General features: G+C 37.6%; 1 protein-coding gene across 6 annotated transcripts in view; it reads left to right on the top strand.

The window, feature by feature from the left end:
- Positions 1 to 16665, top strand: part of ASH1L (ASH1 like histone lysine methyltransferase) — a 220109-nt gene that overhangs the window by 60429 nt on the left and 143015 nt on the right. For all 6 annotated transcript variants that reach the window (XM_057540077.1, XM_057540074.1, XM_057540065.1 and 3 more), the window contains one exon: positions 817 to 5380. In XM_057540077.1, the coding sequence (XP_057396060.1) occupies positions 817 to 5380 (4564 nt within the window). The remainder of the gene's footprint in view (positions 1 to 816; positions 5381 to 16665) is intronic.

Genomic DNA, 16665 nt, shown 5'->3' with positions numbered 1-16665 from the left:
TTATACCTCATAAAGACTCTATGTCAGTTATACCTCAATTAAAAAAAAAAACAAACTTTGCTGAAACGTGAAGAAGAAAAAAATCTTTGTTATCCAAAAGTAAAACAGACTGTTGTGTGAAATGATAAATTCATTTGTAAAGTATATAATGAGGATTCATACATTAGATAGCAATTTATATTATGACTTAAAAGTTACTTCCAACTCTAAGATTTTATATAAAAACACATTCTAAAGAAAATATGAACGTATTTTATTGTCTTTTCTATTTTTCTCACATGAAGAGAGAACTTGACTGCTCATTCAAGATTATAATTAAGAATGTGTTACAGGAGTGAAAGTTGGTCAGGAATTGTCCTGCATTGGTTTGAAATCATTGAAATCAAATAAGGAGGTAGGCAAAGAACCATTATTTTAAACGAGGACCGTGGGATATTGTAACTAACAATATCTTTTCAAAAACAGTACATTCATATGCTAATGTATATTTAGTCCATGTAAGGAGAAAGTAGACTTTAATTTGCCTTTTTAAAACAATGTCAAAAAATACCATAGGGATATTTCTAAATACTCAATAATATGTATGTTCATATGGTTGAAAGTCAACAAAGATTACATCTTGATAGCCTCTGATATAGCAGTAGAGGAACTAACATACTGTGACATTAGTATAACATTAGTTAGGTTTTTTAAAAAAGCACTGTTGCCTGTCTTATATCTGATTTGTCATCATTTAGTTTGTTTGATTGTAATGCTAAACTGAAATGGTATATAAGCTTTACTATCTCTGAAACCCTTTTCTTGTTCAAATTTTAGGATCCTTCAAAGTTGTACAAGAAATCAGGTGATGTTGCAGCCATTGAATGCCAGTCTGAGGAGAGCATCCATCTTCATTCACAGGGAGAAAACAATCCTTTGTCTAAGAAGCTTTCTCCAGTACGCTCAGAAATGACAGATTACATTAATGCAGCATCATCTACTCTTGTTGGTAGCCGGGATCCTGATTTAAAGGACAGGGCATTACTTAATGGAGGAACGAGTGTAACGGAAAAGTTGGCACAGCTCATTGCAACTTGTCCTCCCTCCAAGTCTTCCAAGACAAAACCTAAGAAGTTAGGAACTGGCACTACTGCAGGATTGGTTAACAAGGATTTGATCAGGAAAGCCGGCGTTGGCTCTGTAGCTGGAATAATACATAAGGACTTAATAAAAAAACCAACTATCAGCACAGCGGTTGGATTGGTAACTAAAGATCCTGGGAAAAAGCCAGTGTTTAATGCAACAGTAGGATTGGTCAATAAGGACTCTGTGAAAAAACTAGGAGCTGGCACTACAGCGGTATTCATTAATAAAGACTTAGGCAAAAAGCCAGGGAATATCACTACAGTAGGACTGCTGAGCAAAGATTCAGGAAAGAAGCTAGGAATTGGTATTGTTCCAGGTTTAGTGAATAAGGAACCTGGAAAGAAGCTAGGACTTGGCACTGTGGTTGGACTAGTTAATAAAGACTTGGGAAAGAAATTGGGTTCTACTGTTGGCCTAGTGGCCAAGGACTGTGCGAAGAAGATTGTAGCAAATTCAACAATGGGATTAGTTAATAAGGACATTGGAAAGAAACTAGTGAGTTGTCCTATGGCAGGACTGGTCAGTAAAGATGCCATAAACCTTAAAGCGGAAGCACTGCTCCCCACTCAGGAACCACTTAAGGCTTCTTGTAGTACAAACATCAATAGTCATGAAAGTCAGGAACTTTCTGAATCCCTGAAAGACAGTGCCACCAGCAAAACTTTTGAGAAGAATGTTATACGGCAGAGTAAAGAAAGCATATTGGAAAAGTTCTCAGTTCGAAAGGAAATCATTAATTTGGAGAAAGAAATGTTTAATGAAGGAACATGCATTCAGCAAGACAGTTTCTCATCCAGTGAAAGGGGGTCTTATGAAACCTCAAAGCATGAAAAGCAACCTCCTGTATATTGCACTTCTCCAGACTTTCAAATGGGAGTTGCTTCTGATGCATCTACAGCAAAATCCCCTTTTAGTGCAGTAGGAGAAAGCAATCTCCCTTCCCCATCACCTACTGTATCTGTTAATCCTTTAACCAGAAGTCCCCCTGAAATGTCTTCACAGATGGCTCCTAATCCGTTACTTTTAAGTCCTACCACAGAACTAATGGAAGAAATTTCTGAATCTGTCGGAAAGAACCAATTTACTTCTGAAAGTACCCACTTGAACATTGGTCATAGGTCTGTGGGTCATAGCATGAATATTGAATGCAAAGGGATTGATAAAGAGGTAAATGATTCCAAAACTACACATATAGATATTCCAAGAATAAGCTCTTCTCTGGGAAAAAAGCCAAGTTTGACTTCTGAATCCAGTATTCATACAATTACGCCTTCAGTTGTTAACTTCACTAGTTTATTTAGTAACAAGCCCTTTCTAAAACTTGGTGCAGTAACTGCATCCGATAAACACTGCCAAGTAACTGAAAGCCTAAGCACTACTTTGCAGTCCAAACCATTAAAAAAAAGGAAAGGAAGAAAACCTCGGTGGACTAAAGTGGTGGCAAGAAGCACATGCCGGTCTCCAAAAGGGCTAGAATTAGAAAGATCAGAGCTTTTTAAAAATGTTTCTTGTAGTTCACTATCAAATAGTAATTCCGAGCCAGCCAAGTTTATGAAAAACATTGGACCATCTTCATTTGTAGATCATGACTTCCTTAAACGCCGATTACCAAAGTTGAGCAAATCTACAACTCCATCTCTTGCTCTCTTAACTGATAGTGAAAAACCATCTCATAAGTCTTTTGCTACTCACAAACTATCCTCCAGTATGTGTGTGTCTAGTGATCTTTTGTCTGATATTTATAAACCCAAAAGAGGAAGACCTAAATCTAAGGAGATGCCTCAACTGGAAGGTCCACCTAAAAGGACTTTAAAAATTCCTGCCTCTAAAGTTTTTTCTTTGCAGTCTAAGGAAGAACAAGAACCCCCAATTTTACAGCCAGAAATTGAAATTCCTTCCTTCAAACAAAGTCTGTCTGTGTCTCCTTTTCCAAAAAAGAGAGGCAGACCTAAGAGGCAAATGAGGTCACCAGTCAAGATGAAGCCACCTGTACTATCGGTGGCTCCATTTGTTGCCACTGAAAGTCCAAGTAAGCTTGAGTCTGAAAGTGACAACCATAGAAGTAGCAGTGATTTCTTTGAGAGTGAGGATCAACTTCAGGATCCAGATGATCTAGATGACAGTCACAGGCCAACTGTCTGTAGTATGAGTGACCTTGAGATGGAACCAGATAAAAAAATTACGAAGAGAAACAATGGACAATTAATGAAAACAATTATCCGCAAAATAAATAAAATGAAGACTTTAAAGAGAAAGAAACTGTTGAATCAGATTCTTTCAAGCTCTGTAGAATCAAGTAATAAAGGGAAAGTGCAATCCAAACTCCATAATACAGTGTCAAGTCTTGCCGCCACATTTGGCTCTAAATTGGGCCAACAGATAAATGTCAGCAAGAAAGGAACCATTTACATAGGAAAGAGGAGGGGTCGAAAACCAAAAACTGTCTTAAATGGCATTCTTTCTGGTAGCCCTACCAGCCTTGCTGTTCTTGAACAAACAGCTCAGCAGGCAGCTGGGTCAGCATTAGGACAGATTCTTCCACCTTTACTGCCTTCATCTGCTAGTAGTTCTGAGATTCTTCCATCACCTATTTGCTCTCAGTCTTCTGGGACTAGTGGAGGTCAGAGCCCTGTAAGTAGTGATGCAGGCTTTGTTGAACCCAGTTCAGTGCCATATTTGCATTTACACTCCAGACAGGGCAGTATGATTCAGACTCTTGCAATGAAGAAGGCCTCAAAGGGGAGGAGGCGGTTATCTCCTCCTACTTTGTTGCCAAATTCTCCTTCTCACTTGAGTGAACTCACATCTCTGAAAGAAGCTACTCCTTCTCCTATTAGTGAGTCTCATAGTGATGAGACCATTCCCAGTGATAGTGGAATTGGAACAGATAATAACAGCACATCAGACAGGGCAGAGAAATTTTGTGGGCAAAAAAAGAGGAGGCATTCTTTTGAGCATGTTTCTCTGATTCCCCCTGAAACCTCTACAGTCCTAAGCAGTCTTAAAGAAAAACATAAACATAAATGTAAGCGCAGGAATCATGATTACCTCAGCTACGACAAGATGAAAAGGCAAAAACGAAAACGGAAAAAGAAATATCCCCAACTCCGAAATAGACAGGATCCAGACTTTATTGCAGATCTGGAGGAATTAGTAAGTCGCCTAAGTGAAATTCGAATCACTCATCGAAGTCATCATTTTATCCCCCGAGACCTTCTGCCAACTATTTTTCGAATCAATTTTAATAGTTTCTATACGCATCCTTCTTTCCCCTTAGACCCTTTGCACTACATTCGAAAACCTGACTTAAAAAAGAAGAGAGGGAGACCCCCTAAGATGAGGGAGGCAATGGCTGAAATGCCTTTTATGCACAGCCTTAGTTTTCCTCTTTCTAGTACTGGATTCTATCCTTCTTATGGCATGCCTTACTCTCCCTCACCCCTTACAGCTGCTCCCATAGGATTAGGTTACTATGGAAGGTATCCCCCAACTCTTTATCCACCTCCTCCATCTCCATCTTTCACCACTCCACTTCCACCTCCTTCCTATATGCATGCTGGTCATTTGCTTCTCAATCCCACCAAATACCATAAGAAAAAGCATAAGCTACTTCGACAGGAAGCCTTTCTTACAACCAGCAGGACTCCCCTTCTTTCCATGAGTACCTACCCTAGCGTCCCTCCCGAGATGGCCTATGGTTGGATGGTCGAGCACAAACACAGGCACCGTCACAAACACAGAGAACACCGTTCTTCTGAGCAACCACAGGTTTCCATGGACACTGGCTCTTCCAGATCCGTCCTAGAATCTTTGAAGCGCTATCGATTTGGAAAGGATACTGTTGGAGAGCGCTATAAACATAAGGAAAAGCACCGGTGTCATATGTCCTGCCCTCATCTCTCTCCTTCAAAAAGCTTAATAAACAGAGAAGAGCAGTGGGTCCAACGAGAGCCTTCAGAATCTAGTCCATTGGCCCTGGGGTTGCAGACACCTTTACAGATTGACTGTTCAGAAAGTTCTCCAAGTTTATCCCTTGGGGGATTCACTCCCAATTCTGATCTGGCCAGCAGTGATGAACATACAAACCTTTTCACAAGTGCAATAGGGAGCTGCAGAGTTTCAAACCCTAACTCCAGTGGCCGAAGGAAATTAACTGACAGCCCTGGACTGTTTTCTGCACAGGACACTTCATTAAATCGGCCTCACAGAAAGGAGCCGCTGCCTTCCAGCGAAAGGGCAGTACAGACCTTGACAGGTAAGAGGGTTATTTTGTTGCCTGTTGTTTGTGTTAGAGAAATGGTGTATTTTGCCTACTGGTTGCCTGATACATGTACATGAACTTTTAATAGCTCTAGTGTTTTTGTTTTTATAAATGTATTTTGAAATGTTATCTTCCAAGTTTTTGTTTTCAGTAGATGTGAGAAGTAAGATAAGGCATGTCTTTGCATTAATTTTGAATTTTGAGAAGAGATATCATTATCAAAACAAACGAAATAATACTCAACTTTTTGGAAATCAGGAAAAATGATTTTCTTATGCAAAAAGGCCATTACACGGTTTCTTTAGTGAGAAATGGCTCAGATATCTGGGTTTTTTAAAAAATTTTATTGAAGTATAGTTGATTTACAGTGTTGTGGATATCTGTTAATAGCTATGCAGGATTTTTAATATATACTGATCCAATTTATAAGTGTTTCTATGTTACTGGAAGAATATGTTGTTAACTCTGTGTCTCATAATAAAAATCTAAACAGTCAAAACTGTCAACTTTGGGGAATTCCCTGGCGGTCCAGTGGTTAGGACTCTACGCCTTCACTGCTGCAGGCCCGGGTTCAATCCCTGGTTGGGAAACTAAGATCCCACAAGCCATGTGGTGCAGCCAAAAACAAACAAGCAAAATTATCAACTTTGTAAAATTTAACTCAGTATTTAGTGGGACTTCATTTTTCAGAGTACCTTTAGGTATCTTCATAAAGGCTGCTTAGGTTGAATGAAGTGACATAAAGCAAATTTAGGTAATGCATTTGTAATGTCTAGAAAGTGTCTTTTAAGAATTAAAAAGAAGATAGAAAACACGAAAAAGGAAGCATTGCCTATTCATGTATAAGATATCGCTAAGTCACAAGTTCTTTATCAGAGATCTCAACCCTACGGGTTTGTAAATTAACTCTAGAAAGTCCATAAAACCTCTGATGTTGTAAGTAAAATTATGTGTATGTATGCTTGTGTGTATTTTTCAGGAGAAAATCCATATATTTTTTCTGATTCTCCAAGTAAACTCTGTAAGCCTCAATATCCCTTCCTATAAAATGGGATTAGTAGGGTTATTTTAAACAGCAAATGAGATTATAGTGTTTATTAAAATGATTTGCACATAGTAAGCACACAAATGTTAATTGATATTATTCCCCCCAAATATTAAAAACTTGTGCGTTAGAGGAAATGATAAACCCCTCAAAGAGAAGAGTTTTTGTTCCTGATTTTAATTATTTGTGAACTTTTGAAAAATAAAAGCTGTCTTGGTGGAGAAGCTGAGCATTCTTTAGTTTTGTTTTTTTTTAAAATAAATTTATTTATTTATTTATTTATTTTTGGCTGCGTTGGGTCTTCGTTGCTGCGCACGGGCTTTCCCTAGTTGCGGTGAGTGGGGGCTACTCTTCGTTGTGGTGCGCGGGCTTCTCATTGTTGTGGCTTCTCTTGTTGCGGAGCACGGGCTCTAGGCGCGCAGGCTTCAGTAGTTGTGGCACATGGGCTCAGTAGCTGTGGCTCGCGGGCTCTAGAGCTCAGGCTCAGTAGTTGTGGTGCACGGGCTTAGTTGCTCTGCAGCATGTGGGATCTTCCCAGGCCAGGGCTCGAACCTGTGTCCCTTGCATTGGCAGGCAGATTCTTAACCACTGCGCCACCAGGGAAGCCCCATTCTTTAGTTTTTAACAATGTAATAAAGAGGGAAAAAAATCCTAAACTCTAATTAGGTTCATTCAACAAATTTTTTGATAAAAATTTAATCAACAGCAGTTATTGAATATCTACTGTCAGCCAGACATTGTACTTTGTGGGCCCTTGTGATATAATAGGGAACAAGGCACATAGGTTCATTGTTCTCATGGATCTTAATGTTGGAGATGGGTAATAAAAAAAATTGCACATTAAATGTCATAAAAATTGTGACAAACGGTATATAAATATATGCATTTTTTAAAAGTCCAGGGTTCTATGTGAGTATGAAATGGGGGCCTAACTCAGGAAGGCTTCCCTGAGAAAGTGACCCTAGACTGTTACTTGAATGAAGGATGAGCAGTAGTTAGCTAGGTGAACAGAATTCCACTTACTCATTTATTCATTCATTCACTCATTCATTTATTTATTGAATTCCAAAACATCTAGCATTCTTCTAGTCACTGGTATATAGTAGAGAGTAAAGACATGATATCTGGCCTCATTAACTTTCAGTTTGGTGAAGGAAGACAAACTATAGAGTGGTAAGCACATAAATAATGGCATAATTGATAAAAATGCTATCAAATTAATATAAGTGTTAGGGTACATAAGTAAGGGGAGAGGGGTGCCTATTTAGGTAGAGTTATTAGTTATGGCAGGCTTGCAATTTAAGGATGTGAAACCACCAAGCTTCTCAAGCTGAGGATTGGGTGAAGAGCACTTTTGAAGATCCTGAACTGGAAAGGAGCTTAGATATTAGAAAAGGGGGGAGGGCTCAGAAGGTTCATTGTGGTAGGAGAGGGAATACAAGAGAGAGAATGGTGAGAGAATTGTGGTGAAAGAAAGAAGCCAGACCACATGTTAAAGATTTTGGATTTTATACTAAGCATAAAGACAGAGAAGTATTGATTTTAAATTTACATTTTTAAAAGATTGTTCTAGCTAATGTGTGAACATTGAATTGTACAGGACAAAAATAGCTACAGGGGAGCCAATTAGTAGACAATTGCAGTAGTCTAGATAAAATGATGATACTTAAGGGTGTTGGCAGACTCCTTCATGAATATTTGAGAGGTTCGTGGTGCAGTGTCCTGATACAGAGAAGACTAGAGGAGGAGAGATTTGGGGAGACTACAAGTTTGCTTTTTAATATATATAAACCTTGAGATGCCTTTAGAAAATTCAGGTGGCGATGTTGAGCAGACATTTGGGTATCTAGTTCTGGAGCTCAAGAGAGATGTTTGGGCTAGAGATAAGGGCATTTCACTATGAGGTTTTGAAAAACTTTGGTGATGTTATTCACTAAAAATAAAAGGATGTCTGGAAAAGATAGAGTTGGGAACAGACTCTCAAAACCTATGAAACTTTGTAGCCAGAGCACCAAGAAAAACAGTCATTCTAGAAAATACCAGCAGCAGGTAAAAATATATGTTAAATTGTTTAATAAGTAAAGAAGTACTACAATAAACATAGGACTCTTCAGGAAAAGATGAAGGTAGCCTGATAGAAACAGATGTAAAGAAGGGTTGAAGCTGCTCAGTTGTAGACACAAAGCATATCATAAATATAAAGTGATGCCAGATATAGCTGGTTCTGGTTTATTGTCCTTATTTTTCTCTTTTGCATGAAGGTTGGGGGAACCACACAATAAGCACTTGTAGGAAAATCTGTGACCACTTGTAGCCAAGAGGGTGAATGGCCATTCTGAACAGAACTACATTGTTCAATGGTTTACTGCATTTAGTCTGTGTTAGTGTATTCTTTGTTTAGCTGCTAACTTGGTGCTTCAAAACATGAATGTACTCTGAAAAATCACGTATGAACTCCATGTCATTCTGATATTCTATTTATCAATTGTATGTGAGCTGTTTTACTCTACAGAAACATTCTAACAAAAGACTATACATCTATGAATCCTCTGTTTATCTATCTACCTATCGTCGTGAGAGAGATGATATTTCCCTACAGAGAATATAGAGAAAAGAAAAGAGCCTTGGACAGCTTTGAGGAATTTCAGTATTTAAAGTAGTGATTAAAAACCATCAGCCTTTGGTTTATATACGACCCTTTGTGATGATTTCTACAGTTTGTTTGTTTTTTAATTGCTAAAATTTAAAAATCTGGAGATTTCACATAAACATGCAGAATTCTGCTTTTCTTTGAAAAGAAATCAGAACATTTGACAACAGTTAATCCGTATTTCCTGGATGACATCAAGGTTGGGTCTCAGTAGTGGCCGCCCCTCCCCCCTCCCCAAGTCTTTAGTTGGGGCATACATTCTTCAGTTTTCCTCAGTCCTCACAGTGTCCTGTTGTGTGTTATATCTGGCCCAGTTCAACTATTTAAGAGATTTATCTGGCTCCAAGGAATATTGAGTCTGAGGCCCCTAATTTAAGAGTTGTGAGAAGGAGCTTATAAGAAGTGGGGGAATTGAGGTGAAGGTAAAGTGAAATGACAGCTTAGGTTGTTGAATGTATCATCTACATGGACATTAACGTCACCCAAGAGGCCATTTATAGGAGTCAGGGTGGAAAGGATGAATCTGAATCTGGTTTCAGGGACCTTGGAGAATGAGATAGCAGGGAAAGCTAACATATGGAGAAATACCTGCTTTATGAATAAGAACCTTTTTTTTCCCCTTCCTTTAAAAATATAACATACAAAAACATTAAGACCTCTCTGAAGTCACTGTTCTGACACCAATCCGTTGTCACCAACTGAGTTTCCTACAATTTAGATCAATTCTGATACTAACCACCTGGAATTAGAGAAGATCCTGCAAGAGCAAAGTTTTTTGAAGACTGCCCTCACTTAAGATGCCAGCTGCAAGTTTCAGTGTCCCCAGTCCACCTACACATCTGCCCAGCCTGCTACAAGTTTAGGGCCTACCACAACCCCTCAGTTTTGATAATTTGGTAGAATGGCTCATAGAACTTACTGAAACCACTATAATTACAATTACAGTTTTATTATAAAGGATACAGATCAGGAATTGAAGAGATGCATAGGGCAATAGCTGGGGCGGGAAAGGGGACACAGAGCTTCCATACCCTCTCTGTGAAATCTGGGTGTGTCATCCTCCCAGCACATCATTGTGTTCACCAACCAAGAAGCTTCACCAGGCCTCTGTGTCCAGAATTTTGATTGGGGCTTCACTATATAGGTGTGATTGAATTCAGTCACATGGCCAATGATTTAATCAATCTCAGGTCCATCTCCCCCCTCTGTAGATTGGGCTCACCCAAAGTTTCAACTCTCTAATCATATGGTTGGTCTCTAGTGACCAGCCTCCATCCTGAGGGAATTCTTAGGGTTCACCTTAAGTCACCTCTTTGGCATAACAAAGACACTACTATCAGGAAATTTCAAGGTTTTTGAAGTTCTGTGCCAGGAATCAAAGATCAGGTATATTCTTCATTATATCCCAAGTCTAATTTAACTTGTTTTGTTAATTGATCTGTACCTTGGAATCTCTCTGTCTTCTTCACAGTTACTCTTTTGATAAGTAGGTAGAAATGTGTCTTGATTTTCTAATAGGAATTTTTTTTCAGATAGACATGAAAATTGGCTTACCTATCCACATAAAACCAGTTGAGAAAAAGATTTTTAGTTAAGGAAAATAATAAGAAAATAGTGCTAAATCATGGGATATCTTCTAATTTGGTCACTTTCAAGATCAGAATTTGTTTTGTTTAGGCAAAGCTTTATGAACTTTATTTTTTAATGTTAACTATTATGATGGTAGCTGTCCCTTTAGTTATTTTGTATCTGTTGTTTGCCGGGTACAAGGAATACAAACAAAAGGAGTAAGATATAATTTCTGCCTTCAAGGAATTTATAGTTCAGTGGAGTACATAAACATGTATCCAAATAGTTATTGATAGATAGCTCCTATAATTGAGATACAACGTGTTTGGGGGAGCAGAGAAGAGAGGGACTCACTTAAAAGGAGCCAGGAAGATGTTTTGAGTTTAGCGTGCAAAGAATAAAGGGTGAAGACTATTTCTTATAGAGAAATAAGCTTTTTAGGGTTTTGGAGACATGATACTATACTTACGTAACTGTAAATAGCCTGATATGGGACCAGGAGATGAGGTTGGAAAGATAGTCGGGGGACAGATCATAAAGCCTCTTGTTTATATAGGATACCAAGGAGTTTGGAGTTTACCCTATAGGCAGTGGGAAGTTAAGGGTTTTAAAGCAGAATGATTTGCTAAGATTATATGGATAGCACTGTGATAGATGGATTAGAGAAAGATCAGGTGGACCAGTTTGGATATTGTCTTAGCAAAATATTATGGGGGCCTGAACTAAGGTAGTGATAGAGAAAACAATATTCCAAAGAAATAGATTTTTAAAAGGTAAAGAAAGAGGGAAGATTTTAGCATGTCTCCAAGATACCTCTTTTGGGCAATTGGTTGAATGGTGATGTGATTAAGTGAAAGGTGGCGACTGGAGATGGAAAATGGAGTTTCATGCTGTTTAGTGGGATATGTGGATATATGGATCTGTAGCTCAAAAGAGAAATCAAACCTGAAGGTAAAAGTTTTAGATAAGTGGTTTAAGCGAAGGAATTAAGAGAAGGAATGATATGTAGGGTAAACACACTGGGTTTCCTAAGGGAGTTTGTAGTCAAGAGTGTCAGGTGCTACAGAGATCATTTAGATAAGGACTGAAAGTAGACAGTTTGCTTTAGCAGATTATCTTTTGTGATCTAAGAGCGATTTCCACAGTGGCAATTGTTAGATTTCTGGAGGTTAAGGAATGAATGGGAAATAATAAGGAAATGCAGGTGATTAAAATTCTTATAGCTTTAAATTTTGTAGCAATTCTGACTGGTTTATTATGTACTCTTTCCTTATAATTTTGTATTCTGTCAAGGAAATAACTGCATCTTCTCGATCTGTAATTGTTTCAGTGTCACATAGTTTTCCTTCTTAAAGTATAAAAAGCATAACTAAACTTCATGTTATCTTAAATTGACCTTCTCAGTCTTCAGTTGTTAATTTTCCACATATAACTTGGAGATAGATTCATTATACATAAATTGCTTTCCTGTTAAAATGTCCAAAAAACTATTTAGTATACCATGTACTCCAAAATTGTCAGTTACCTTCGGGACATTATTATCCTGAAACAGCTGGCCAGTGGCCAAAGCTGGAACAGTTTAAGCAACAAAATAAATAATGACAGTATTGGATTATAACCTAAAGAATAAGGTAAATATCCATGAGTCCATGCTGATATAAATGATTGATTAAATAAATAAATAGAGGAAAGGGACAAATCATCCTTACAGAAGAATTCCAAATAATGTATGTAGACTATCCCCTTCAAGGAAGTGGAACTTAATTCCCCTTTTCCTGAATATGGGCTGGACTTAGTGACCTAATTCCAAGGAACAGAGTATGGAACGGGAAAAGTACTAACTTTACAGTGAAGAGGCCTAGCAGACAGCACCTTAAACCAAGTGAAAGTATAATTTCACCAGTGATAAATCACGATGGTAATATGTACCCTCTGATATAATGTGATTAGAAGGGAACTTCATTCCTGTGGTGTTCTTTCCAAAAACCCATAACCCCAGTGTAATCATAAGAAAACATCAAAAAAAGGGGAGTGGACAGAACATTGTATAAAATACCTAGCCAATGTGGACAGAACATTGTATAAAATACCCGGCCAATACTCCTCAAGAGTATCAAAGACATGGAAAAACAAGGAAAGCTTGAGAAACTATCACAGATCAGAGAAAATTAAGGAGACTTGACAACTAAATACAATGTGATATCCAGATTGTAACTTGGAACAGGAAAAGGACATGAGTGGAAAAATTATATTGATGTTAATTTCATAGTTTTGACAAATGTACCATAGTTAAGTAAGACATTAACATTAAGGAAAGTTGGGTAAAGGGTATATGAGAACTTTTGCTCTGTACTGTCTTTGCAACTTTTCTGTAAATTTAAAATTATTCCAAAACAATCAGGTTAGTTTTTTTAAAAAGCGGAGTACTAATTGTCAAGTGAAACCAATCTCAAACTGATAACTGATTAAGGAAAAAATAAAAAATATTCTTTACTGTTTGCATTGAGTAGATTTATCATAAGTGGTAGTTGGGATAAACAGTTGGGATAAATTATATTGATGTAAATTTGAGGAAGATAGATCAGGGGCACAGGCAGAAATGATAGATACGTAGTCCGGAACAAGGCATTTAACCTTTCTCTCCTTGTTTCATAGGTGGGGAAATCAAACTGACTTAATCAGTTCAGCAGTTTTGGATTAAACAAATTAAATCTCATAAAGCTTTAAAAAGAAAACTGGTATAGTCATTTTATAAGTAATTGTGCATTTTATCATTTTATAAGTGATAGCTTATTTTTTTAACTTATATACTCTTCTATACTGTTATATACTAACAGTCTAAAGTTAGGTTGATGCACATAAAATTGTAATAAAATTATACTCTTAAATGAGGCCAGGTTTTCTGGTTTCACCCAATTCTGATAACTAATTCTATTTATTTAAGTATCTTTGTTAAGTAGACATGTAATAGGACTGGTGAGGAAGAGTTTCTGACCTGGAGTGTCAGATTCTCCATCCCTGCTTTATAGCATTTTCAATTCATGGCTAGCTGCACGTGCCAGAACCTGCAACCTGATTTCAGAAATGGGGAGAGCAGTCACATGGAGTATTTTGCATTTATAGCTTACAAATTGTAGAATGAAAAAAAAAGTTATCTATCTATGTAAACAGTTATCTTGTCCCCCAAGAATAAATTAGGGCTAAATCTTCTTTTTGTTTGGAAAAAGTTTATTCACTATAGTAGAAGCACAATGGTTGAAGCACAGTATACTGAGTCTTATTTTCTTTTTAACTGAAGAATGTAAGCATTGATCAGAATTTTCTGATTTCTGACAGTTTCTCTAGGGTGGTGTATAAGATACACCCGTAAGTGAAGTGTGACTGTGTGGAGATGAAATCAGAAAATTTATTGTGGTGGTTAGTACAGTTCTGGGAATTTCCAGAGGAATTCCATTTCAGCGAATTATCTGATTTGGGCAGTATGAGAAATACCCTGATTGGAAGGAGAAAAATACAGACTTTTTAGCTTCAAAATCACCAGCACAGGCTCTGAATCATTCTTGTACTGCATTTAATTGGTGAGTCAGATGAAATGTATTGCTTTCAGTAAATATATTTCCCACAATTAGAAACAGCTGTTTTTATCGAGGAACCAGTTTTTATCTCAGCATTCAACTCATTCAGAAGAAGCTTCTGGAGCTCTTATGATCTGTGAACTATAGCAGAGGATTCAGAACTTAGATCTGGAAACAAAAAAACTTGATCAGAGATTTCCACATAGTTGATGTTTTACGTTCACATTATTTTACTCTGGTATCCATTTTAATTATAACTAGTTTTGATTCAGTCACTGTTTAACAAACATTGCCAATATTCTTGACCTATAAATAATAAAAGAAGAGGAATTTCTTAAAATTTGGAACATGCTTTAGTTTTGGTGGGAAGGAGCAATTTAAATGTTAGAAATTAGTTTTAAATGTGTTATTTTAAAATAAATTTATATCTATGAACTGATTAACAGTGTCTTTCCAAGTCTAGCATACTTAATCTGTTTTTCCATAGCTTACCCAGAGCTATTTATAGCATTAGAAACATCAGACAATTTGCTCATTCAAACCATTCCCTAGTTCCTTGGTCTTCAGTGTTGAACTCCCAACAGGGTGTAACCAAAACTCATAACTATATTGTTATTAAAGCTTTAATAGTGGATTTAGACTAAAGAAATGCATGTTTTATCCAAGCAGTTGTTGGTTTCATTCACTATGTTCTTTTGCTAATTTACATTTGGAAATTCCTCGTTTTTTAGCCTAGGATACTCAGGGCTTCAGTGAAGTAGTTAGGTTGAATCTTTTCCAGTGTTTTCTTTGTGATGCCTTCCACCTCTCCCCCACACTATTATCAGTGGGAATTTTCTCTATTTATGCCGATATCTTTGCCCATGTGACTGTCCTCACACCCAGGCATCTGTAAATGTACTATTTCTTTTTTATCTTAGATTTGTTTCAGTTCCTCCTCTATAGACAGCAATCAGCATCTCTTGTGACAAATCAGCTTCAGAAGAGCTTTTTGGTTTCCACCCATTTTTGTGTATAATATAAAGATTTCCAGATTCTTATCCCTTTTAAACCTAGTTACGTTCTTTTTTGTTTTCTCAACTTTTTTTTTTTTAATTTTTTTTTTTTTTATAGCTACTTTATTTATTTATTTATTTATTTTTGGCTGTGTTGGGTCTTCGGTTCGTGCGAGGGCTTTCTCTGGTTACAGCAAGCGGGGGCCACTCTTCATCGCGGTGCGGGGACCGCTCTTCATCGCGGTGCGCGGGCCTTTCACTATCGCGGCCCCTCCCGTTGCGGGGCACAGGCTCCAGACGCGCAGGCTCAGCAGTTGTGGCTCACGGGCCCAGCCGCTCCGCGGCATGTGGGATCCTCCCAGACCAGGGCTCGAACCCGTGTCCCCTGCATTAGCAGGCAGACTCTCAACCACTGCGCCACCAGGGAAGCCCCTGTTTTCTCAACTTTTTGACATTCTTATCCATGGTTTCATCTTATGGTTTTGCTCTAAAAGTACCATCTTTCCTCCTTTTTGCCTAATTTGACACAAATGTTTCCCTAAAACCTGTCTTTCTCTTTAAAAGCTCATCCAATAAATGGCCAAATAAAAACGCAGAGATCCTACAATCAAAACCACTTCCAAGGCTCCCTCACATTTCCAAGTTTGTTTTTTTTTTAATTCTTAATTCCCTCTTTATTATCCCAATTAATGGTATTCTGTTTTTTCAGTTTCCCTCCTTAGCAGTAGTCTGCCTTCTTTTTTACATGAAAGCCTCAACTGAAGAAAAATAATTTACTTGTGATAACCACCTTACATTTATGTTAAAGTCCAGTTTTCTTTAGGTACTTCTTTTGTGACTTATCTTTAATTTCTGTTTCCTTCATTTGTATGTATAGAATTTCTAAACATGTTTCTGAAGCTGTCATCTGTGTGATGAGACACTCAGTAGGATTTCTACCAAATATTGAATGGAGGGATTCCCATTAATATTCTGTTTATTCTAAAGTACTTAATTATTCAGCTTTATACTGTATTGAAATGAGAAATGGGAACTCATTTCAATGGGAACTCTCTGATACTTAGAATTGTATGTGTTCTCTGTGTATATTCTTTGAGGAAGTATCATCAGATTTTCTTGAATTGGAATACATACAAACTTCCTGTCTTACGAGGAGTGGAAAGTCTTCACGTATCCCTCCAGGCAGATCTAAAATGACCACTGATGCTGCGGCCATACCACCCTGAATGCGCCCGATCTCGTCTCATCATAAAATGACCACTAATTACACATGAACAAACATTCATCACATGATGGAGACAGTAACAAAGCAGTAACTCCCTTAAGGAATCAACCATGATTTAGAAGAACCAAAGAGCCAAACAGTGGAGGCAGAAAACTACTTTTTCCCCTGGTACAGAGCTGAACAGAGAACTAAACACTTTCTGGTTCTGACTCATCATTTG

Source organism: Balaenoptera acutorostrata, chromosome 1 (assembly GCF_949987535.1).
Source record: "Balaenoptera acutorostrata chromosome 1, mBalAcu1.1, whole genome shotgun sequence".
In the NCBI taxonomy this organism is placed as follows: Eukaryota; Metazoa; Chordata; class Mammalia; order Artiodactyla; family Balaenopteridae; genus Balaenoptera; species Balaenoptera acutorostrata.
The sequence above is the reverse complement of the archived record's forward strand: the minus strand, read 5'-3'. Positions and strand labels throughout refer to the sequence as shown.